The 26856-nt window shown below is 37.1% G+C and overlaps 1 protein-coding gene across 26 annotated transcripts in view; it reads left to right on the top strand.

The window, feature by feature from the left end:
* The window catches only part of dock3 (dedicator of cytokinesis 3), a 255429-nt gene that overhangs the window by 187539 nt on the left and 41034 nt on the right, over positions 1-26856 (top strand). For 17 of the 26 annotated variants that reach the window (XM_088636650.1, XM_088636657.1, XM_088636664.1 and 14 more), the window contains 12 exons: positions 4504-4592; positions 8368-8493; positions 10260-10277; positions 16042-16166; positions 16875-17037; positions 17542-17648; positions 18701-18872; positions 18995-19092; positions 19358-19441; positions 21216-21316; positions 22687-22768; positions 24153-24323. In XM_088636650.1, the coding sequence (XP_088492776.1) occupies positions 4504-4592; positions 8368-8493; positions 10260-10277; positions 16042-16166; positions 16875-17037; positions 17542-17648; positions 18701-18872; positions 18995-19092; positions 19358-19441; positions 21216-21316; positions 22687-22768; positions 24153-24323 (1336 nt within the window). The remainder of the gene's footprint in view (positions 1-4503; positions 4593-8367; positions 8494-10259; positions 10278-16041; positions 16167-16874; positions 17038-17541; positions 17649-18700; positions 18873-18994; positions 19093-19357; positions 19442-21215; positions 21317-22686; positions 22769-24152; positions 24324-26856) is intronic. The other 9 variants (XM_088636670.1, XM_088636678.1, XM_088636669.1 and 6 more) reach the window with 1 other exon arrangement.

Genomic DNA, 26856 nt, shown 5'->3' with positions numbered 1-26856 from the left:
GTGTGAGCCTGGTCAGTACCTGGATGGGAGACCTCCTGGGAAAAACTAAGGTTGCTGCTGGAAGAGGTGTTAGTGGGGCCAGCAGGGGGCGCTCACCCTGCGGCTCATGTGGATCCTAATGCCCCAGTGTAGTGACGGGGACACTATACTGTAAACAGGCGACCTCCTTCGGATGAGATGTAAACCCCAGGCTACTCTGTGGTCATTAAAAATCCCAGGGCATTTCTCGAAAAGAGTAGGGGTGTAACCCTGGCGTCCTGGCCAAATTTCCCATCGGCCTTTATCAATCATGGCCTCCTAACAATCCCCCTCTATAAATTGGCTTCATTACTCTGCTCTCCTCAGAGAGCTGATAGCTGATGTGTGGTGAGCATTCTGGCGCACTATGGCTGCCGTCGCATCATCCAGGTGGATGCTGCACATTGGTGGTGGTGGAGGGGAGTCCCCATAACCTGTAAAGCGCTTTGAGTGGACTGCCCAGAAAAGCGCTATATAAGTGTAAGCAATTATTATTATTATTATTAGTGGTTAGCATTGCTGCCTCACAGTGCTGGGGGTCTGGTTTTAATTGTGGACCTGGTAGTACTATCTACTGTACGTGAGTTTGTATGTTCTCCCGGTGTTCCTCTGGGTGCTCTGATTTCATCTAAAAGACATAGTGGTAGGTTAATTAGCTTCTGTGAAAGCTGGCTCGTTTGTGTCTGATTGTGCCTTCCAGTGAAATGCTATTCCACCCAGGGTGTATCCCACCTTACTCCCATTGCTTGTCAGGATAGGCTCTGGCTCTCTCACGACCCTGAATTGAATTAAAGCACTTAGAAAATGGATAAATGGAAGGTCTTTACATATACAGTAGGAGGGTTTCACTTAACCACTACTGAAGAGTATAACCCAGCGGGGTGTCATAACCTTTATGCCATTATGCACCCTGCAAACCTCAGTACAGAGCAGCTCACATGGATAAATGAGAAATTACTTCCCCAATTGAATTAAGGGGGGATTTACACTCAGGCTCTTGGCCAGATGGTGCAAACTCAAGGTGCAATTTAGCCTGGACACTCCTGCTCACCAGCAAAGGAAGGCACCTCCTCCAGAAAACTACTGGTCCACCAACACCACTGATAACAGCAGCCTGTTTTCTTTTCTTAGAGACCTCCCATCCCACTATTAACCATTCCCAGCCTTGCTTAGCTTGTGAGATCTCAAAGGCCAAACTACAATGTGATAATCCTACTTAATTTTTTAAAGAAAATAATCGAAAGCATGCTGTTATACCAGTGATCTGGACTGAAAAGTCAGCATGAAAAGTATAAATATTAGTATGTCTTAAATTAAAAAAAAAGTGAAGCTAAACAGTTGTACTTGGAAGATATGTATTAGGAATGCTTTTGTAACTCAACAACTTCTCAGTTACTTCATTTTTTTAAATTCATGATTTATGGCATTTAGAAAACAAAACAAAAAAAAAACATTAGTTATACAAAAATACCTACTGTATATTCATACAGGAGGCAATTATATTCCTCCTCCAAATTATTTCCAGTAGATTGGTAGTAAAAATGACCAACTCATTTGCAGTATGAAGTAAAAATGGTGTGCCATTCAAGAGGCTTTTCTGGTTGGCAGTGATTAAACATTAGACCTTGAATGAGAATGCTGCAAAAGATTCTCTAAATGCTCTCTTAGAAAAGAATGTCTGTAACGTTTCTAGCAGTACTATTAAAAGGTAGCACTCCACAGCCATTTAGTTGTGCAGATGAACAGCTTCACTAATGGATTCCTAGGATCCTACCAGACCCCTTCATACAGCTGTTTGTATGTTGCCTTCTTGGATATCATGGTTAAAAATGAGAAAGTGAGAAGAATGAGCTTAATCAAGACTTTATGGTCTCTATATGTATCACTACAAGACAGTTGAAGGCAGGGACTCTGAATAAAATTAAAAACTATGTGTTTGCATTTCAGATCAATGAGTCACTTCCAAACAAGCATTCGTTTCATGGCCTTCGTGTACAATGCCGTGAGAAAATGGCTTTGATAAGACAGTAGGGAGCCCTGAAACACTTTGAAAAACCTCATCACAATACGCATTACCAAGATTTCACAATTATACAATTAGAAGCCCATGCTGTGTTGTTTTGTAGCAATGGGTACATAAAGTAATTCATTAACAGCCAGGCCACTGTCATTCCTTAGCTGTTAATGCCAGTCTAAAACAACATCATTTCCTTAAGGAAGCCAATTATCTTTTATGCCTTTTACATGTTTTTTGCCTGTTGGTTTTGATAATTGCTGCAAATTTTAGAATTTCAAAGCTCCAAGGATCTACCCTTAGGAAAATACTTTTCTTCCTTTTCCCATTTTTATTCTAAGTATGGGTTTGTTTTTCTTACATGGGTATTCACTGAATATCTAAATCATTGGACAATTTGGCAGTGAAAAGATAAATTACTGTTTTCCTGATAGGTATGTTCCAATTACATACTGTACTGTATATTTGTACAAGAACATATATAGGAAGAACTTTTTTTTTCATTTTTATGAACACAGTTCTGATTGTATCATCTGTAAACACTAAGAAACCTTCTGGATTGAGTCAATTCTTATGTCCTGCCAAAATGTCTTATATAATCTGAACCTGCAACATCTTGGACACTTGTATTGATGTATTCCCTCATAATAATTAAGCAACAATAAACAACGATGTGCAAACAATGTGCAAAAGGCTTAATATTAAAGCTACGTGTATACAGTAATACCAGTCTTTCAGTTTAGAAGAAAGTTTAAAATTGTCCGTTGTCCAACTCTCTGTGATTCTGGACTACAGGACCAGCAGCTAGCTTTAGGTGCCTAATTGGCTTCTTCATCTTTTAATTCATTATTATTATCATTATTTATGTTTGTTGATTTTGGAGGTTTCATTTTTTTTATTTGGCCACTGATTTATTTTTCAAAATGTCTCACCCTCATCTATGATACAAATGTGGAGATATTACTATATACAGTACTGTACTGTACCATTGTTTTGTACAGTATATTGCATTGTGAGAAGAACTTAATACTTTGTTCTTGAGAAATTTGTCAATTTGCATTGTCAACACATTTAAGTACTGTATATTGCTTAAATGTGATGACAATGCAAATTATACAGTATACAGTACTAGTAAGCAATTATTGTCATCTTTAAATCTTTAGGAATCACAAGCTACATTTTGTACATCCTAGCTACAGTATGTGAACTTGTGATATAAGCAAAGCCAATATGTTTAATAAACCTTATAATATGTCCTCTTTTAAGCTGAATGTATGTGGCCCATTTATATCATAGTGCTTCATTTACCTACTAAATGTCAATGTCAATTGCACTCTGATGTACTGTACTTTTTGAACTATACTTTTCAGTCATTTCCCAAAATGATGATGCTGTCTACATATGTAATGGTAAAAAAAGTTGGAACTTGTTTCATGATGATTCACCAAAAGCAACATAGTTTAATAAAGACCAGTCCATGCTGGTGTACTACAATCCACAAGGCAGTGCTCTGCACAAAGACCATTTAACTTCTTGAAAACGAAAATTTCCCTTTTCAGCACTGCTAAGAGGACTGACCTTGTTTTCTTTCGACTGCCATTTAGTAATGTGTCTACCTTAACTGCAAATGCTTGTGATGTGTTTGTTGTTAATGGAAGCAGTTTTGTAGTTCTAATCTGTGTGTGTGGGTTTTTTTTACCAGTAATACGACAGAAATGTATTTGTCATGTTTGATTTATCCAGAGCATACTATAATATAAATACTGCTGTTTATTTTCCTGCTTATATAAAGCTAGTATGTGTCGCAGATGTTGTCATTACTTTACATAAGGAGGAATACGTTGCTTGGAAACTGCTTGAATGCAAAGGGCAAAGATGAACAGAATGTAATGATTAGCCTTTGTAAGAAACTACATGTACTTAGGAATCACGATGCATAATTAATTCACCCAACACAATTTCTGGTCATGAACTGCAGGCCCACCTCTAAAATCCTAGAAAACCATAAATGAGCAGTGCGGTATTCTGAAAAAAATATTTTGGACTTATTCTGAGACCCTCAGGCATAGGTTGTCTTTTGAGTAAGGATAAATTAATATAACAGGACATGGCATGTAATTGAATACTTGATCTGTTTTTCCTTGTTCCGAGCATGCTAGAGTTACACAATTTGGTATACTGTAGCATGAAACAAATGAATACTAGAATTTAGATCCATCTGAAAAGGTAACATGAAAGCCTCAGATGTATTTTCTGTTTGGCTGCTACCTGGCCTTTCAAATAGTCAGAATCAGAGAATCTTGATTTCCTTTCTATTGACATACTGGGTCTTAGGTGTAATGCAATAGATAGAGATATTAATCAGGAGAGGAAGAAAACAACTTTATTGGGAATATCTTTTTCTATTACTATGCAGCCTAATACTGACTAGAGTATTGTTCACTACTAAATTATATTTCTTCTCATTTCAGCTGTAATAATGAAAATGAATGGTACCAGATCCATGAAAACATCATCAGAAAATCAAGCACCAAGTACACAGCACCCAGCACCAATTACGGTAACTTTCATTGCATTGCGTTAGGTTAGGAGAACCTTTATGTGTTTGACATGAGCTGTTTAAGAACACACACCTCCTACTGTATATACTGTATACAGTATTTAAAATCAATATAAAAATATTTTCCCAGTAAACAAACTATCAAGCTATTTTCATATTATTAGTAATTAATGATTATTAGTAATCATTGAATTTCTTTCCAGCACTTATTGCCAATAATATATTTGAAATGTCTGATTTGTAAGTGTGTGTATTTTGGAGAGGACAACAGATTGGACTCATTGTCTGAGTGAACTGAATTGAAGGTGTGATATACTGTACATGATGCTTCATAAATAACACTGTTCTAATAGCAGTAGTGAAAGTATGAAAATAGAATCAGGGATATTTGCAAAAACATAAAACAAGATGAACTTTTTAAAATCAATTGTTGATAGGTAGTGATAACACTAAAATTGTTGACTCGTTTAATTGAGATATGAAACATTTGAGCAATGAAGAGGAAAACATGTCAATAAGAATGGTTACTATTGAAAGAAGGTCATTCAGCCCATCTATTTTGTTTGGTTGCTAGAGTGACTGTTATTCTAGAACTCAGAGACAGTATTATCAAACTTGCACTGGTCAGTAACCAACTGCCACAGCAGACAGTGAAGAGAAAATGATGTGACCATTGAGTAATTCCATTTGACAGGTGTATGCAGACCCAATTAATTCTACAGCCGTGTTCTGCATAACTATTATTTTCAAGGCTGATCCAACTGTCTGCTATATATAGACATGTCATAGGAAGGCGGGAAATACCTGCAAATATAATTAACAGACAGTAGTTAACAGCATTAACTACTGACGATGAGAAAAAAAAAAGCAAAACAACCTACAGTATTTATCCCTAGTTTCCTTTTGTCTTGTTATTGTTGTTATAATTTCTTACATACTTAATGAGCAGTGCATTATTAGTGATAACCTATTCGAATAAAAGGGACAGACAATGTCTTCTAACTCTTTCATGTTTTAAACTGCTTTATGTATTCTGTAAAAACACGGGATGCAAACATACGCTTTTTGCAGTCAGCTTCACCCAAGTGTAAGATGCTTACTACAAATATCAAAGCTATTTTCAGATAATTTTGTCACAGATCAAGTTATTGTTTTGTACTTATCTCCATATCCAAAATAGATGTAAGATTTAGTTGCTGCAACATTTTATTTTGAGAGGCCTGCCTTGATTATAAAGGACAGGTCTGCCCACCTGCACTTCTTTGAGCTTTATGTTCAAATATAAAGAGAGGAGACATAAATATTCCATTCGGATCCCATCCCAGCTGATCTGTCATGCATCTTCACTGCTGAGGGCATTAAACTGACGCACAATTGAAGTCACATCAGTTAAACACACAGATGGATATCCATCTAATTGACTTTAAAAATGTATGTGATCCCAGGGCTGCAGTAAAGCACTTCAGAAGGCCACAGGGCTAAATGGGCTGAGATCAGAGATTCTGCTGCTGACTAGAAGCAGGGGATTTAGATGGTGTGCACTGCATTATACGGAAGATAACAGTTGTAACAAATAAGTTTCCTCAGTTAAAGCTAAATAGGTATAACAAAACTCTAATAATGTTAAACAATTCTAAGGATAGAGATTTGGTTGTTTAAGACTTTTCCCATACCTTGGTGTTGTTTGCACTATAGAATCTATGACTCGTTTTACATTTGCGATTCTAAGTCTTCTAGTATCCTAGTCTGCAGAGAATGTTCCGGGCTTTCAATGGGTTACCCACAGACACTTTATCATATTACAAAGAAAAATAAATAGGTAAAAAACAATTTCAATGCTGAAGAGACATTTTTACATAGCAATTCCAATTCTTTTAATTCCTTTCGTATTATCTATTTGTCAGTTTCTGCCAAAAAATATTCAAAATAACTAGAGCTAAATGAAAAAAAGAAAATCAAACTCCTGTTATTCCAAAAAAGGACTCTTAAATTATCATGCAGAAAGGTTTGTATAGCACATACATCTTCATTGTGTTGCATAATTTTACAGTGTTTTTAAATCTGTCCTTAGACCACCTCTTCCACATTCAGATTTGTTCCAGCTAGTACCTCATTATTACAGATACTGCTTTAAACAGCAAATAAACATGAACTTGTCTTCAGTCATGTACAGTATAATGTTGGATATGTTCATGTTTTATATGCAATATCCAGTTTTTATGTTTTGATGTATATTATGGATATTAAAAAAATATACATAACTCCAACATTAAAATAAATCAGTTTTTAAAATAAAAGAACACGTGTTCAAAAATCTTGACTAGAGTACGGGAGCCCCATAATATCTGCAAAAGTACAGATATAGGTTGTAAATATTTTATGAATATGGCCCTACATATACTGACAAAGAAATATCAGCAATATAATGCAATAGTAAGAGTCATTCTCCAGCCTCCAGTTTTCAGTAGGATCAAAGGGACTGAAATGCAGTTTGAATGCAAATAACTGCATTTTCTTGCAATGCTTTTTGTAGTTAGGAAGATGCTACGCAGACTGCACAAATGAACACAACATAAAGCTTGGCTGTCTCATTTAATAACTGCCAGGAGACACACTTCCTTCTCCTCTGCTGGTAGCGGAACTCAGTAGAAATCCAATGCCTCTGTGAATGTGCTCTCCCCTGTGAGAAACACCGCAATGAAGCAAAGCTTCTCTCTGTAGGTATCTAAAAAGAGTCAGTGTTCTTTCTGGAGTCAGCTATCAGAACTACAGGAAAGAGGAAAAAATGCAGTGGGGAGTGCTTAAGCTGTCAAGACTTCCATTTTGTTGCTGTTTGATGATCACAGTCAGAAACCTAATTTCATCTGTGCATTCTTTATCAAGTAATACAAATGGAAGCAGCTGATGATATGACACAGAGCAAACAATTATAATAAAGCTTAAATAAACTGTGGGCAGCATTTGTACACTGTATGTGGTCATTCAGCTGACGTATTTGTTTTTTATAGCTGTTCTCTAAGTTTCCAGCTGCTTGGTTAGTTATGATCACTAAGGGAATTTTGTAGTTTGCTCAAACAATTGACGCAGCACATGTAAGAAAAGAAATACACAGCATAAAATTATTTAGATCATACAGTAGTAACATTTTTATTCTTAAACACCATCTCTTTAATCAACAAGGACATTAGCAGTTGAAATGTGTAGGTGTTTTTCATGAAAAAATAAATATTCTACCTGATTTTTTTTTTACCTGAGACCTGCAGGATTGGTCTGTAATTGTCTTAAGTGTGACTTATCCAATGGATCTTCATGGACTAAGGGCTGTAATTTATGATTAATGAATATAAGGCATTTACTGCTGATACCTAATGCTAAGTATAGTATTCTGGTTAAAATTTACACCCACATGAAAAATGATAAAATCTTGACTACTCTTATAACAAATGACTATAAACTATAAGAACATTTTTTGTCATATTGTTTGCCATTTTCTTAAAATGCTACAGTATGTTCTGGGACACAATTTTGAATAATCTGGGCATATGAAAATGCACCTGCCTCAAGAATTGCATTGTGCTTTCACTCTGGTCTGCACAATATTGTGAAAAGCATGAGCTCATAGCTAAATTAACAGACAGAGAGCCAGAAGTAGCTTAATTTTGTATGTTTTAGGTGAAGGTAGTGGTAAGCCACAATTGCCAACAATTAAGAATCATTGAGGCCTGTAGATGTCTCAGGTTTGACTTGTGCTAAAACCTTCTTTCACCCTCCCTAGGCCTTATCATCTCCCTACAGTTACTGCGAGGGGAGATGGAGCAGATAAGAAGAGAGAACCCCATGATCTTCAACAGAGGTGTGGCGATTACCCGCAAACTGGGCTTCCCTGACGTCATCATGCCTGGTGAGAAAGAGAAATAGGATCTTTGGCTTGGGGGTGGTGTTAGGGCTGCTGTTTGACTGCCTGCTGGCATGAGTGTATTTCACCCACTTTTCTGCTGTGTGTTAGGGCACATATGGCTACAAATGTGGGGAAAGAATTTAATGATCCCCAGATAGCGTCTCCTGATAAGTAGGCCACATGGGGACATCTCCACAGTGTATTTTTATGAAGAAGATTGTCTTTTACATCTTCAAGTGTTGAAAATATTAGTACTATGCAGTAAAATAGATAAAAACAGAATGTTTGTTGTAAGGTAGTCCCCACAAGTACAGTATCTTAATCTATGTGTGCTTTACTTCACTTCGCCATGATCGCATGCTGTTTGTCTTATGGTATGAAATGTATAGGAAACACTGCTTTTCTTAATATTTAACAATGAAATTCTTATAATTAGAATGCTCACTTAAATAAAATTTACCTCATATTATAATTACTAACCCTCATAAAAAGTAATGAAAGTTTTGATCCGTGTTTGAATGAAAAGCTTAACAAGAAGTTGAAGAAGCTTAGCAGATATTAATAGTGTTAAGAGTTTTTAAATTGTGTTTTGAGAAAATTCCATTATAAAAAAATGTGGAGTCAATGTATAAACAGTAGTAACCTCTCCAGTTCAGCAACTCAGCTTTAGAAAACTTTCACAATCACCCCTACCAACCACTTAAAGTAAGTTTATAAAACCTGAAGCCAGGTAGCTAAAAATATATAAAAAATATATTGTGGACCATCCTAGCAGTTTGGACTGCTGTCAAATTAATTTTAGGTTGTTTGACTGAAATAACATTTTGCTGCAACAACTGTCTGCCAGTATGTGCTCCTGTATGGATTATGATTTTGTTGTGCCTTAGCAGCCCCTGGCTTTCTCATACTGAGGGGAACAGTAAAAAGGTCATTACCACATCCTGATGCAGCTGGCTGGTACTATTTCACTGGGCTACTCTTTCAAATTCCATTCCCTGTGGTTAGCTCCCATACAATATAATGTTAACTGAGTGTATTTGTGATGCACTTGGGCATCAAGTTACTGTTATTAAGTTTTAATTTGCTTCAGATTTTAGGAACCTGAACCACAGTCAATTTGTTTGTAGTGCAGAGCAAATTAAGGTTCTCCAGTTTGATGAGCCCTCTTCCTGTTTGGTTTTTCAAAATTCCAGAAAGGCAAAACTGCGAGTAGGCAGGAAGCTGGGTGATGCTTGTAGGCAATCTGGCTTTCTACAGCATGGTACACTTGATTAATCCCCTAACTCAGGACTTGAACTGCACTGGCATGCTGTCACTGTTCCTAACATTTCTTCATTGGGGTTACTGGATTTTTATTTAGCTTTGGCTTGATCAATATTCTGTTCACTATCTTTAACTTTCTCCCTTTCCTTCAATATTAGATAAGCCAGGGTTTCTCTGCATGTGAAAACTCCAGTTTCTGTTTTAAAACATTTGAATTAGTGCCTCTCAAGCCTGTGGGTGTTGCCAATCCCCACTTGTCCTAGATTTATTTTTTAAATGGGGCTCTTCATATACTAAAATGTTTGGCAAGGTGTCCATAGATATTTAGAATAAAGTTAATATTATCAAACCTGAGTTTTCCAGCCTTTTAGAAACTGGATTTCATGTAGTAAAGCATTGGTTTGGGGATCCCTATCTACAACCTGTCAGTGATCTTTGTTTCTCTTTCTTGATTCTCCTGGTGCCTCTATTGTCCACTGTCCACTCTGTCTGTCTCCATGGTGCAGAAATGAAGATAGTTGGGTGTAAGTGCCTGTGCCTGTCTCTGGCTCGCTCGCTCTGTGTCAGCTCGTTCCTCTTTATACCTCTACAGTGATTTGTCTGCATGGAATGAGCCAATGCAGTGAAACTGATGCTTTGGTCAGCCTTACAGAAACACTTTAACATCATGGTGGTTTACTTTGAGTAACCCCTTCAGAAAACCTTTAATCATATGCCTGAAGCTGTGATGTGTGCTAATGGCCCTTAATCCAGTACAATCCTAGTAGAATCAATATAGTCACTTCTCACACAAAGATTGCAATGCTTTCTCACTCCACCTATGGCCTTATGCCTTGAGTTAGTAGAACTGTTTTTTCTCTTTTATTGCCAATGAGATGTACATGAATATTTTGCCAGCGACACTGTTATGCAGCATGTTATCAACTGTACTTATCCCAGCTTTCTCATTAATTTCAATACTTATAAATTACAAACAAAATGTCACTTTGAACCGAACTGCTAGAATTCAAGGTTTTTTGTAATTGTGTCTTGTATTTCTGTGTTTAGGGATCTATTTTTATTATGTTATTGTAGTCAGCACACTGACCAAATAATATTTATAAACTTTTTTTTCTTATAGTTTTGGACTGCCAGCCCAGTATAGTATTAGGAAATAATACAGGTTTGAGGTTTAAAAATATGTTGGGGTATGAATTACAATATCAGAACTTTCCACATTGACTGCATCTCAGAATTTTTGCCTTTTGAGGCTTTGAATTTCAAGTTGTTTTGTTGATTAAACTGAAGGTATCATTTGAAATGTTCCTTGTTTCTAATAGAAAAGCAGCAGTTTGTTTGATTTTGTTTCCAAGCTGAATTCTTCACTGAAACATTACAGCTACAGGAGGTTCTGGCTTGCTTATTATTGAGATACTCTTTCTTGTGCCAGTACCAGAACAGCATGAGGGCTATCTTATGTAACACCCCAAACTCATCTTCTTCATACTAATGATGGTATCAAAGGAAACTGGGTTTGTTGAAGAACACTTTGGTTTTGTCCAGTGCACATTTGCATCTTAAAAATTCTGAAGTTAACACTAATCACACTTGGGTGAAAATCCCAAACTGAGTCCAGAAAAGCAAGTGAGTGTTTTTATTTTATGTTTTACTCTGGGATGGAACAGATGCATTAGAGACATACTGTACATTACAAAGCAGAAACTAGCTATATAAAAAGATAATTGACCCAGACATCTAGAATATGTGAATATTAGAATGAATATATGTATTATAACTCTATTTCCAATATTATTTCTAGTTATGCTGTAGAGCTTTCACTCTAAAATGTCTGATAAAGAGATGGGTGGATGATTGTTGATGTCTGTGCTGTTGGTAACTAGAAATATATGTATCTTGGTCATGTTATATTGCATTAATGTACATGAATGGTATCAATGAATGAGAGGACAGTGACCCCAAACATTTTCTTATATTTGAAAGTAAGATGATATGTATCTGTATTTCCATAAAAGCAAAAAAGATCATTCAGTTTATTGTAGGTACAGTATGTGGAAGCAGTGTTTTGAATTTGAAATCACAACTACCTTAGGTAGGGTTATATTTGCTGTTCAATTGCTGTTCGCAGATCTAAACATACCTCTGAGCAACGCACTCCTGGAACCTTATCTATGTCCATTAACTAATTAATGTTGCTTCACACATTCCAACATTATGCTCCAGTGGTCTAAAGACCCATTTGAATCATGTTCTCCAGCAACATGGAGATTTCAGGTAATACTGTATGCCTCTATTCAAAGAGCAAAGAACATTTGAAATAAAGAAATAAAACCGAATCTTGTTTTTTTGCTAAATTTACATTTTGTGTGATAGATGAGATACATTATCCCATTGTAAAACCTTTCTAACAGGCGGGCTTCTGCTGCTGCAATCATCTGTAGAAAGATACACAAATAAGTCTTTCAGTTTTCTAACCTTTTTCAAAGTGTTGCATGTTGCAATTGGAAAAAGTCAAATGGAAACTCTGCTTTTACAGCTATGAAGTCAGTTACCTTATAAACAAGGTTTAATTAAAAAGCAGCAGGAGCTTCTTTGTCATTGTTTTTGTGCAGTTGACCCTTCACAGATATAGCAGATCCTTGCAGAATCAAATAACATGCTTTGGACATACTATAGTACATACTATACGAAATGCCACTGAGATTGATAGAATCATCTCATTTTCAAAGGATGGCCTATGAGTAATCATAGGCAAAGTAAGGAATACTTATTGCTAAACCATTGCATCATTTTTCATATTTTAATACATTGACAATTACTATATATCAGTTTGCTTTTATGTCAGTATAAATAAAAGGCACAACGATACAGCTTGGCCGGAAAAGGGATCTTCAGTCCAAAAAGGTCAGTTGGAAACACTGATCTAAGATATTCCAGACATATTGTTAACAATGCAGTATACATCAGAGAACACCGTGTCAGTCAGAAATGTCCATAATCCTGATTCTTACATGGATAAGAGGTCTAAGGTCATGTTACAACTTGTGACGACATAATACCTACTGACATAAATAAATCATACTGTAAATTATTATAAGTGTATTGTAAGTGTAGCTGGGTTCAGTTGGCATATTGTTTTAATAGCTCAAAATTATGACTTGTTTTCCAAAAGGATGTAAAAGAAAATGAAAAAAGAATAGGTGCAGTAAAAACAGTCAACAGTTTTCCCTGCTGGCAAACAGTAGGCCCACCTGAATCACTTACTGTGGATTGGGCAGTATGCCTGTGGGGGATATAAAGATAAATAAATAATTTAATTTAATTAAAAAGTGAGTAGATTCTTCTTTGGTGCTTAGAGTTGTGATGCTTTTAGGTAATTTACATTTACATAATGGTGTGGTAGCTGTTAGAATTCATAGAATATATGCTGCATGCACCAACCCACAATGGGGCAGGTTGTAGGTGGGCCCCGAAGATGGACACACAACCCACACACAAGATTTGTATAGAAAAATAAGGGTTTTATTTATGCAAGTCTTGTCCTCTGGTAAAAATAATCATTCATAACAGCCCTGCTGGGGGGAAAATTACAGCCTACTCAAGGGGAAAAAATAACCCCAGTGCTGGTTCTTCTCCAGGCTGGGGAATAATAATGGGTTTTGTAGCAAAACTTCAAACGAGGAACATATTTGGGTCTGTGTTGGTTAAAGGCTGGGAGATCTGACAGGGCTCCTCCTAGGATACAGCTCCTTGTCAACAATGTCTCCTTCTCTGCTCGGCGCTCTATTTATCTTGCCTGGAGCAGGATGCGCAGCTGATACTGCTCCAGTGATTGCTGGGGTCCTGTCAAACCACCCGTGATTCAGAAAAAATGCAGAAGTCCACAGTGAAGGCACCACCCCTTGAGGACTCAGCCCCATGAGGCTTCACATAGGATATAACTTGCGATTGTTTGTAAATGTTGTGACGTGGAATTTATAGCATAGCTCATTGAATAGATTACATCCCCTGCAGTTCAGTAAAGGTAAGAAACTAATTTGATCTGGGGAGTAAATAAAGAAGTACCGTATATCTTGATATTTAATGCTCATACTCCATCAGAAGAGGCCTGTTTAATTATTACTTTTTTCCATTTGAGGGAAAACAAAAATAACATGGTGCTTCAGTGCAGAAATAATTCACTTGGTTTAACAGGTGTTTAAAGAAATTCTTCAGTGGGCTGTATTGAACATGATCATAATTAGGGCTTGTTGACAGAGTGCACAAGTAAGGGATTTCAGACTGTGCACCAGAAGTATGACAGTGACCTTTACAATTAATTGGATGTGCTCCAAAGTGGTTGCCTGGGGTAAATAATTAATGAGTAAATTAATTCATTTAAAATACCACTCCACTTGAATCTTTTCTGTTATTCTTCTCGGTTTTCGTCTTAGTCCCTGGAGAAGATTGGATAAACACAGCTCATGTTCCCATGAACTAAATCACCAGCTTCTAACATTGCCTCTATATTTACACTGTTTTTATTTTTATTTGCCTTAGTTTAAGATTTACAGAGCTCTGCCAAACAGAAATGAGCATTCTACCCATAATGCTGGCATATCTGGAAAAATATCAGCCATTACTTTGATCATCTGACATTATCTCACCATCCCATCTTGGTTTGCCTTTTGATGCATATTGTAGGTTAGATTCAGTTTTATGAGGGACGTTAAAAAACAGTTCAACAATGCACTTTGGGTACTCTTGAATAGAAGGTTATTGTAGCCCTCTTGCTACCAGCAGCAAAACAGCCTCTGCTACTCAACAGTTCAATTTCAGACTCTTTTTTATATTTTTGATATGTTCACCTCTCTTATGATAAATGGTTTTGCATCAAATCCTGCAAAACAATTAAAGTCATATTGCTAGATACAGGTGTGTGTGTCCCACACTGTTGACAAGGTTATACTATTTCTGCAGCAATGTATCCCATGTTAATATGGCAGGGATCTATACATACTGTAGCACAATGTATTGTAAACTATGAACATTATAAAGGAACAAGTAATAGGTTTATTCCATGCTGAAAAAAAGAAGAAAGAAAACACAATGTTTTGGCCGTGGAGCCTTCTTCGGCCAAAACGTTGTTTTCTTTCTTCTTTTTTTTCAGCATGGAAAAAACCTATTACTACTGTATGAACATTATATACACATATAACCAGCAGCCATATCACCCTGCAACTCACAACTGGCAACCCACTGAAGCTCAGCAGGTGTGAGCCTGGTCAGTACCTGGATGGGAGACCTCCTGGGAAAAACTAAGGTTGCTGCTGGAAGAGGTGTTAGTGGGGCCAGCAGGGGGCGCTCACCCTGCGGTCCATGTGGGTCCTAATGCCCCAGTATAGTGACGGGGACACTATACTGTAAACAGGCGCCGTCCTTCGGATGAGACGTAAAACCGAGGTCCTGACTCTCTGTGGTCATTAAAAATCCCAGGGCGCTTCTCGAAAAGAGTAGGGGTGTAACCCCGGTGTCCTGGCCAAATTTCCCCCTGGCCTTTACCCCATCATGGCCTCCTAATAATCCCCCTCTATGAATTGGCTACATTACTCTGCTCTCCTCCCCACTGATAGCTGATGTGTGGTGAGCGTTCTGGCGCACTATGGCTGCCGTCGCATCATCCAGGTGGATGCTGCACATTGGTGGTGGTGGAGGGGAGTCCCCATTACCTGTAAAGCGCTTTGAGTGGAGTGTCCAGAAAAGCGCTATATAAGTGTAAGCAATTATTATTATTATTATTATTATTATTATTACATATACTGGACCTCAGCTTTCCTCTCTCACAGAATTATAAGTTTTCAGTACTTCCTAGATTCTCAGTATCCATGTTTATTTTCATATTCCACATTACAATTAAAAACAATTTGTGATTTAATACACAACTTTTACATTTCTGTGTTTGTATTTGTAACAGGGATCACTAATTTAGAAAGTTTAGACTAAACTTTAAAACCTGAATAATGTTGAATTATCCTATAACAGAAGGCCCGGCCATTTGATGTGGTGGATTTCTCTGCTTGAATCACACAAGGGTTAGAGTCACTCTTAATACCCATTGCACCTGGCACTGCAATGCTTTCGTTCTACGCTTCATCGAAGTGATGGCCAATGTCAATGCTTTGTTTATTATTTGCGTTAAAAAAAGTAACAGGATCAGGTCTTTGGTGGCATGCAATATTTTCATTGATAAACTCTCATTTCCCATGGAGGTGAGACCTGTCTCACATACAGTAATTTGTCACTGTTGTCTAGGTGACATTCGAAATGACCTTTACCTGACCTTGGAGCGAGGTGACTTTGAGAGAGGGGGGAAGAGTGTTCAGAAGAACGTCGAGATCACAGTGTACGTCCTTTACGCAGATGGAGAAATACTTAAAGTAAGAGATGTTTAAATTGTTATTTTTACAAGTTATGTTCAGGACTCCAGTTATAGTGTACTCACTTAACAATTTAAATAAATAAGTGAGTGGGTCTAAGAATAAGCTTATGTCCTCTAATTTTACTGTCAGGTCAGCTACATGTTAATATTGATTAATGTTTATGCATTATTGCCCTTGATATTGTGGCCTCTCTCCTGCCTCACAGGAACCTCTGTTCATTGTGGTTTACCACTTTCATGATATGAAGCATCAATGTTTGTCTGAAACCTTTCATATTTTACCCTAAAATGAAGGCATATTTTACTTCAAAATGACAGATCAAGTTGAGGGAATTTATGATTGCTCTTTGTATTGTCATGGACTTCCATTATTTCATATCTTATTCATTAGTCTTAGTATTTTTATTTATCTTTAAATGTCAATGGAAATATTCAAGATTTTGTTACAATGCAATAATTGACAGCCTGGTGAAAGGCTATGTGACACTTCAATAGATCTGCAAAATGTTATTGTTGGAGCCATGTTCATTTGAAAGTGGCAGATTGATTTATAGAGCTTGCAGAGCTTTGCAAGACAAAGACGTGCAATATTTTATGCATGTGTAAGAATGTAAGCGTTTGTCCGCTGGTAAGATTTCCTTTTATCTCCCCGAAATAAATATTGATGCCTACCTACATTGTTGATTTCTCTCTCGCCCTGTGTCAGGACTGTATCAGTCTGGGGTCAGGGGAGCCCAGTATGAGTGAACACCGATCCTTTGTGCTCTACCACAACAACAGCCCCCGCTGGAGCGAGGTCATCAAGTTGCCTATCCCCGTCGATCGGTTCCGTGGGTCTCACCTGCGCTTCGAGTTCAGACACTGCTCAAGTGGGGCCCCTGTGCTCTTTACCTTACTTTTCTGTCTGATTGGGGGTGTAGGGAAAAATAACAAACCACAGTGAAAATTTGGAAAACAGTAGCATGCTTTACTTGGAAAATATTTGACACATGCATGGAGATGTAAACCCTTGTCTTTAGATTTCTGTCAGACAAAACTGTGAACAACAAAAAAAAAATATATGAAAAAAATTAGACAAAGTTTTTATTTACTGTTTGGTCATGTTAGTCTGCGATTCATTTTCAGTCCTTCATGTTAGCACTCAGCACTGGAGTTGTTTGAGCTTCTCTGTTTTTCCTCATTTTATTCCATGTAAATCCTTAACTATTCTAGGATTTATCTTGGAATTCTAAAAAGTAAGGGACCTCCAGTAATCATTTTCTAATGTCAAGTATTTTTTGGGATCTACTTGAAGTGAGTTACACTGTATTTGTAAGTCAGCAACCAAAGAGTTTTTCATCCTTTTATATTACATTTACTTGTGCTTTTCACAGCGAAAGACAAGGGAGAGAAGAAGCTGTTTGGATTTGCCTTCACGCCCTTGATGAGAGAGGATGGCACAACTCTGTCAGATGAAAGCCATGAGCTTTATGTCTACAAGGTGAGCATAAATAGTGAAGATTACTTTGATTATAAGGACAGTGGAAATGCAAGGTTTAATTAGAACAAAGTGTCTGGTTTGCTTTGTGATGTCTGGGTTAGATTCTGTTTTGTAAAGGAGTATATAACACAGTTAATGCAGCACACAGATTTCTTGAAAGAAAGGTTGATGTACTAGTAGTGGTCTTTGCTTTTAACATCAAAACACTCTGCCACCAAATCGTTTGAATTCAGGCTCTGAAAAAGAAAAAGGATTGTTTTGAGATATTTGATCTCAGGACCTCTCTATTGTTACATGCTTTTGGTAACATTTTTTTTTGTTTTACTTTCCTGCATATGAAGTGGAGCATGTAAATTTAACAGTAAATCATACACAGTCTTGAAAGTCTAATTGACATATTTTGCAACATAAGTGAGTTAGATTCACTTTGGTAACTCAGTGCATGCTACTTTTGTGTAGTATTAGGAATATCCAATATTAGAGATAGAAATAGTATTAGAAGCTTCATTATTAGAAATATTTCTGCTGTGGCTCCAGCAGATGAAAATAGTAATGTATTCTGATCATATGAGACATTTTGCATAACCTCATTAATATAGCATATTTTTATTGGTATCCCTACTGGTATTCAATCCTTATTTGCCTTGGTGACTATCTTTTACAAGACAAGACTCAAACCCACTTCAAAGCACTTAAAACTACAAGTATTTGAATCATAAGAAGCCTAAACCTATAAGAACTGACAATAGAAAAAGGTTAGAGCACAAAAGCTGGAATACAGTACCTCTAGCAAAGCCTGTGTTGTATACCACTGGATGGGTTTCAATACTGTAGTCAGTTATCAAGCAATTAATACATAAAGTACAAAGTCCTGCCATATTAAATGAATATGAGTCTCCATATGCAGATAATTCTTTGTCCCATTTAGTCACAGTTATGCACAGTAATCTCTATCAAGCATGCTTGTTTTATTGAAACAGGGCTGTGTATAAGACTTCTTTTGAGCCTAGCCAGTGGTCAGTTTTTGAATGGGCTTGTTTTGGTGTTGACAGTGTGATGAGAACACCACCTTCAGTAACCATGCTCTCTACCTGGGCCTGCCCTGCTGTAAAGAGGACTTCAATGGTTGTCCCAACATCCCTTCCAGCCTCATCTTCCAGCGCAGCACCAAGGAGACACTCTGGATCACCACACAGCTCTCCTCCACCAAACTTACACAGAATGGTAATTGCTAGAGACTCCCGCACATTGGGTTTCTGTTGGAGGAGATAAATGTTGAGCTAGAACTGTCCCACAGGTACATATCCTAGCCTTTGCTTGCAATGACCGAGTATCTCTTTCTTCAGTGGACCTCCTGGCCTTGCTGAAGTGGAAGGCTCACCCAGACAGAGTGATGGACATCCTGGGTCGCCTGCGGCTCGTCAGTGGTGAAGAGATTGTTAAAGTGAGAAGCTTCTTTCAGTATTCAGTTCCCACCTGGAGGGGTTAACTTGAAATTATAATGATGTTATACAGTTATACTGCAGTTAGTTTTAGCAGATGGTCGACATCTCCTGCATGCTTTATTTAACAACAGCATACTAAGACGTGGCCACTAATAATTTTCTTTGAAATTGTCAGTATAAAAAAGGATAGAAATTTCTTCTCCTGCTGAAAAAAATGAAATGTCGCTAAAAAATGTTTTCATGTGTTTTCCTTTTTTATTTTAGTTTCTACAAGATATTTTAGACACATTGTTTTCCATTCTGGATGACAACACTGACAAATATGGTCCACTTGTGTTTCAGTCATTGGTAAGAAACAATTTAATATTTAGAAGGCAGGAGTTTTATTTTCAAAAAAGGAAATCACAGTTTTGAAGCATGTTTCAATATTTAATGTTTTTAATTATTCAGTGACAAAATAATTGAAATAGTCTTTGTTCTGTGTTGAGAATATTGTTTTACATTGCAAGGTACTGTATATACTGTACAGGTAGTTTTTAACTGAATCTATAGTTGAAAGTAATTAGAGAGGAGTTTATAACCATACTCCTTTCAAGTTGTCAAAGACCTTTATAAAAATTACTTTAAAATGAAGTTAGCCACATTGTTTCGACTGCTAGAGCAGTACCTGTTTGATTGTAAATTCAGATTAATTAGTTTAATCTTATGCATGAAAGCTTGTGTGCAGTTATTTTTGACATTCAATTTATATTATATTTATTTTCAGAACCTAAAGTGACAGTTTAGAATTTAAACAGATGCACAGTTCATATCAATGATTCATTGATATAATCGGAGCACTGTCTTTGATATTCTTACAGTGTGAACAAATTTCAGCCTAGATCTCTATGCTGCATACGGCCTCATCTCTTTGGATACATTTTTTTTAGTAATGGCTTATTAGTTCTTAACTAGGCATTCTTTTCTTTTAGTTCAGGTGGGTAGCTGTGTCAGCATGCATAGGCTGCAAAGGAACAAGTAATAGGTTTATTCCATGCTGAAAAGAGATGAAAGAAAACACAACATTTTGGCTGTAGAGCCTTCTTTGGGGTTTTCTTACACCCCAAGAAAGCTCCACAGCTGAAACGTTATGTTTTCTTCTCTTTTCAGCATGGAAGAAACCTATTATTCTTTTCTTTTAGCTTATAAAGATATGTGGGTCGTTTTAGCTTAATGTTACAGCTTAATGATTTCATATTTACCACTTATACAGTATTTGCTAAATTAATGATAACTTTGCTAACTTGAGATAGGATTCTTACATGATTGGTGTAGTAGGACCCAAAAGCTTAAACAAGATGTTGAACAGACGACATTTTGTTTATCCAGAATCTAATGGCCGGTTTTGAGAACGTTCTGAGCAGCTTTGAGCTGTTTACCCTCCCTAATAGTGTTTGTGGTTTTATATTATTCCACTTACTATCATATGTCATTCATTCTTGATACAATAAACAGTTTCACACCACCTCAGATTTCACAGAAACGTGATTAGAAGTGGCGCTAAGACGTTACGAGGCCCACCACAAAATCAGTGGTTGTAAATGCCCACAACGTCTGTGCTTAACGATGCCAGCACATGACAGATGGATCAGATCTCACACTTTTGTTATGGCCTTCAGGTGGTTCAACAGCTAGAACACTGCCTAGCAACCAAAGATTCAACAGGGTAACACGAACATGGCATTCATGACTGACTTTGTCACTTACTGTAGTGACTTGCCTTCACACGTCTGAGAACATGATCTTGAAGGCATGGGTGATTGACTGGTATACGCTGCTTTAGGAGTGCCTCGTCCATCATTGATTTAGTTATTTCGTTAACCATGGCGTACCTGTCAACAAAGCACCACTTTGCTGTTCTGTGTCATTTTGTTTCTAGGGCAGTGTATGTTCTACTCATGTGTACTGTACCCTCCTCTCAAAGATAGGAAGGGAAGGAGTAGAGAGGTGATGGGAAATGACAACCTCAGACCCCACTGGGTACTACGATAAAATCCAGGCCTTTCATCTCAAACTGTTTACAGTATATCCCAAAACTGATGGTGATCTGACCTGAAGTCTTATGTGTCTTTCGATGTACCAGGTGTTCATCATAAATTTGCTACGGGACAGTAAATACTATCATTTCCGGCCTGTCATGGACACTTACATCCAGAAGCACTTTGCTGGAGCTCTGGCTTATAAGTAAGTACTTGCATTAGGATACAAAACAAGTGATTCCTGAAACATAGTGCAGCATTTACTAGGGGCAGAAATTTTATTTTACAAATCTTCTATCAGTTGCAGTATTGCTCTGACCAGAAGTGATGTAAGTTATTATCACTAGTTACTTTTTTGAGCTTTTAGAGAAGCCTTTTTCGAATGGCAATTGAATTAAAATTAAATGCATACATGTCATGACCGAGCTCATTTCTTTCTTCCAATTGTTTCTTATTACTCCATTTTTTATGAGATTTGAATTATAGTATGAGAAATAAGAAAAATGAACCAGTAATTGGAAACGGTCTGTAAATGACATTCAGTAGCTGAAACAGATATCAAACCGTCAAAAGCATCAGTCCCCTGATCAGTTCAGCATTAAGAATTAAATCAGTGGTTCTTAACCTTTACTGCAGCCAGCCAACCCTTTGGTTCTCAAAATATGTTATTGCATCCCTTAGCTTAAATTGTGGAAGTAGGTAAATTCTTTAATCCTAAGATACTGTATATCATAACTATAAAATGATAGAGATAAAATTATATATTTGTTAGTATAATTTCACAGTACAATTAAGAACGCGGAAAAAATTACACCCTAACTTTTTTTTACATTTACCATAAAATACCAAGGTTTGATGAAACAAAGTACTGTACTTATGTGCCTATGCTTAATTTGTGTTTTTTGGTGAATGACCTTCTAAAAAATTCTGACATTTCTCACACCCCCAGACAGGGCATCTCATACCACCAAAGTTGCATGTACTCCAGGTTAAGAACCACTGAATTAACCCTCAGCACCAGCCGGAAAGTGGATATGAACAACTCTTAGCCTCTTATTCTGTGCATGGCAATGCAATATAATTTTGCCCCATGCCAAGTGTGCTCAAATGATGTTGGTAACAAACGTTCTTAACTAGTTTTCTGTGTTCTCTTATTTGTTGTTTTCAGTGGTCTGTAAAGTGGCCAAAGTAAAGGGTGCAGGGACTCTCCAATGTCATAGCAAGTGAAATTGCACTCTTTTCAAGTGCTTTTTGAGCTCAGTGAAGTAGACATTGCTTGGTGAAGTCTATGACACTTGGTGACTACTGTATGACCATGATTCATTCCCCTAGTGGTGGTGCACATTTAGCAGAACTCTACCAGGGTAGGGCTTGAATTCGGACGCCAGGTTAAGCTTTGCAACATTGCAACAATGATTCCAAATGAGTTCATTTCAAATTCGGTAGCTATATAATTTTAATAAATATTAATAACAGTAAAGTGGGAATTTATAAAACAGAGAACCTGTGAATGATGGTTTATCCTATGCTGAGATTCCCAGGTCTGTGCTGATTTTTCCTTTGTCCTGTGCGTAGAGAGCTGATCCGCTGTCTGAAGTGGTATATGGATCGCTCTGCTGAGGTTATCCGCCAGGACCACATCCAGGAGGCCATGAGGGTATGTTGGGAGCAAGGCTATGTCCCACTAATATAGAAGATTTCTAGGTCAGTCAGTTCTTTGTAGCATGAGCTATTGTTGGCAGCTATGTTTCTCAGTCCAACAATGACATTTGTCCATTTCCTCTCTGATTTACACAAATGTTCTGCTTTTTCTGTCACCATACAGAGAAAACCTGAAATGAAAAAGTTTAGTAAACTTGCAGATGTCAAACAATTATAAAAAATGTGTTTATTTTTGCAAGGAAAAACCTACAACATTAAATTGACTCCACAGAATTAATGTCATCATACAGTTTCTGACCACTGAGATACCTTCTAAAGGCAACAGAGTTACGTTAGCGTCATGGAACAACATGAGGATAGTAAAGTCCGCAAGTAAAAAAGTAAACAAATTGGATAGTTTATCTTCATATCAGTTGTGGCAGAGAAAATGCAGTGCAAGAAAATGCAGTGCATGTAAAAATACTATACATAATATCAGGACGCCAGGGAAGGGAGTACAGAGGTTCTCAATATAGCACCATAGTTGTTAGCTGCCGTGAGATCAGCAACACTACTGTAGATCCATCTTATTGCTTATTGAAGAGCCAAGAGCAGAATTGATATACTAAGATCATTCCAGACAGAAGGCACCCCAGGCTGGAATCAAACCCAGAGCCTAAGAACAGTGAGGAAGTAATGCTGACTTCCATGCCACTACGCCATCCTTGTTGGCTCTTTCCCCTCCTGTGCCAAAGCAAACAGACACAAACACGCAGGACGCTAAGCAGCGCAGGTACAGCAGAAAACCCACTCATCCCCGGTGGTTTCCTCATTCCTACAAAGGACTGTTGGTAGGCTGTAAATAGGGCAAAATGCAGCACAAATCCCTCTGATTAATGTTCTGCGTGCCCTTTCCATACTCCAGTCTCACTTGCCTTGCAAAAACCGAAAACCACTCAGGGATTGTCTTTTTTCAGGATCATTGCATTCCTTTGAGTAAGAGGTCATGGCATGTGTTTTAGCATCACATTGTACTAAATGCTCTAAATAATGCTTAAACAAATGCCATGATCTCTTATACACCAGTTATGTCATTTGCAAATGTCCCTATAACACATTATGTATGTGATTGTAACGACTTGTATAGCAGTTATGAAGGGATTATCTAGCCATTATGCAACATTCAAATAAAACATTACGATGTTTTCTTCCATTTTTTTTAAAAGGCAGTTTCATCAGTTACAGTATGTACAGAGGCAGATGAGTACATTTACTGTAGTTGGAGCCAGCCACCAGATAAACCTCAAAAAATAATCTTTTTTAAAAATTATTATGCAGTGATTTTGATTTAATTTGGCACCAATGCACTTGTGGTGATATTTTGCTTTCCTCTGCCTCAGGCTCTGGAGTACCTGTTCAAATTCATCATTCAGTCGCGCATCCTGTACTCCAGAGCCACCTGTGGTTTGGAGGAGGAGCAGTTTCGTGCCAGCATCCAGGAGCTTTTCCAGTCCATCCGTTTTGTTCTGAGCCTGGACAGCCGAAGCTCAGAGACCCTCATTTTCACACAGGTAAGTGTGTGTGTGCTTTCATAGCTCTCCTCGTTTTCTGCCTGTGCTGCACTATCCCCAACCACATCCCACTCCCGACAACACTAGAATTAACTCTCTGAAATACTGGAAAATTAGAGACTGAATTCCGCTTCTTGAATATTGTCTGGAAGAAAATTCACTTGTCTTGCATATATATGATGATTATATTGTACAGTTCTATGTGGTCAGTCTGTTAATAGAATTACTTGGAACTGCTTAAGGGAGTGAGAATTGGTTGGCTGGGAGATGTGATGACAATGATCTGTGTTGCTCAAAATTTCCCAGAAGGATGGTCCTGAAGGATTATATGAACCCTGTGAGCAAGTGCTGCAAGACTCAATATTCGTGACTCGAAAATGTGATTTAAAAATGCTAAAAGTGACACTAGTTTTGCTAGAAAAGGAGCAGGGTGGTATTAACAAACTGCCTTATTTAATTAAAATTAAATAAATTCAGACAGGATACCACCTGCTCCTAATCAGCATTGTAGACACAAAAGGAATGTGTTTTCAGCAGTTGTACAGCAGTCATGGTAAAAAACCGAGTGCTTGAACCTGACACCTAATGTTTTTAAAGTTAAATATTTTGCAGTTAAAATTGCTGTGTGGTATTTACAGTACTCATTTGTAACACCTGCTACTGCACCTGTAACAACTGTTACAATAATTGTAAGATCAGTTGACACAACAAAAACAAATACTGACAGAATCCTTAAAAGTTGTTTTTTTATTGATAGGCTTTTTTCTGCAGTGTGGGAGGATTTCTAAAAATGTATAAGTACACCACAAGTGTATTTATACAATTAGAAATGTATAGTTAACAGAGGCAGAAGCAATACTTTCATTACAGACAAATCTAACAGGAAATTGTGTTTCTGGCTCTTCTGAAAAATGTATCATGTTAAAATCTTTAAAATAATCTTCATCATTATTAACATCTTTAATAACAGTAAAAAAAGGATAGCTCACCTAATCTGTTATAAGAGAAAAAATGTTGCATCAGTAAAAAGCCTTGAGCATCTAGCATACAGTACATGTAGATGGTAGTTCTGAAAGCATTGTCACTTCTTATTAGATAATGACAATGTAAATAGAAGGGAAGCTACATACAGAGGAGAACATCCCAGAAGGGAAACACACCTGCAGATGGATAGATGGAGTTTAGTGTGGTTTTATACTCATAGAACGACTAGTATGCACATATCTAGTATGACAGTATTATATTTGGAATTTTAAAAGGGTGAAATACCTAATTTACATAAGAATCTAATATTTTACAAGATTTTACAAGGTATTTGATTAAGACACTATACAGGCTTGTCTTTTTCCCCTTATACAGAGTTATTGTAATTAGTTGATTTTTTACATCTCTATAGCAGCTGAATATTGCAGCTCACTCTTGTGGTATAAATTTCCTGGAGAGATGAGTATGTGTACTCAGAAAATACTACATGTAATCATTTGGTGCATATGGAATAACATTGCTGTGTTAATTTGTGCTGAATCACAACACAATTCTCTCTGCCCATACAGTTGAGCCTACAACATAAAGTAAACCTAAAGAAGTAAATTAAAAACTTTCCTTTGCCTTTCCGAGAATACCTTTGTTATAAAGTAATGTACCTTTGTGTGCTGTAGGCAGTAGAGACTCATTTTGTACTGCTGTATGAATTAGAAGATAAATGCAATCTTTGTTTATGACAGCAAATGCAAAATGCAAGAAACATTGGACTAACTGTATAACTGCTAAACTCATTCTGTAATTTGGGATGTAAAATTATATTACATTAGTTCAGGTGTGTATTTTATACTTTTAAATAATTATACTGTAGCTCTTTCCTGTGCTGGTTCCCTAGATATTCTTTCCAGCATTTGTGTTAAGTTGTGCATACAGTACAGGAAGTGAACAGTACAGTAAGAAGTGTGGCCCATGAATTTCTCCAGGAAAATAATAATGTTTATTACATTGTGTAAAAGGCCTCTAGGTGTGCATATGTCTTAATATATTAAGGATACTGTAGCTGCATAAAAGTTTAATTACAGGATGTAGAGCAAACTAAGACAATTAATAGGGGTAGACCAAAAAAACATAAATTCAGCTATTTAATTCTGCTTAGAAAGATGTACTGTAGGCACAACCCCAGGACTATCAGTGAATGGGATTAATCCAGTTATGAGATATTAAAGAGAATAGGCCTGTCAGAGATTAAATTGTATGCTGTATTTTATATGGGTCTTAAGGCCTAAATTAGCAACTAGTCCATGATCTCTTAAGTTCATCTTGACTCATCTAGACCTCAGGGATAGAGGATGTTTGCAAGTGCCTCCTGACAGCAGTACAAAGTGTTGTATTTAAGAATAGTGTCAAGATATCCTCAGAATTTAAGGTCAGTGGTCTGTTAATTTCCCTGTGGCTTTGTAAGGGTCTGACAATCTAGGGACAGATGGAAACTTGTTTTCCAGATTTACCCTCTGGACAAGCTTTTTTGTTTCAAACTATTGTAAAACATTAA

This window comes from Lepisosteus platostomus, chromosome 6 (genome assembly GCF_059453375.1).
Source record: "Lepisosteus platostomus isolate fLepPlt1 chromosome 6, fLepPlt1.hap1, whole genome shotgun sequence".
NCBI classification, from domain to species: domain Eukaryota; kingdom Metazoa; phylum Chordata; class Actinopteri; order Semionotiformes; family Lepisosteidae; genus Lepisosteus; species Lepisosteus platostomus.
This window is presented reverse-complemented; position numbering and strand designations above follow the sequence as displayed.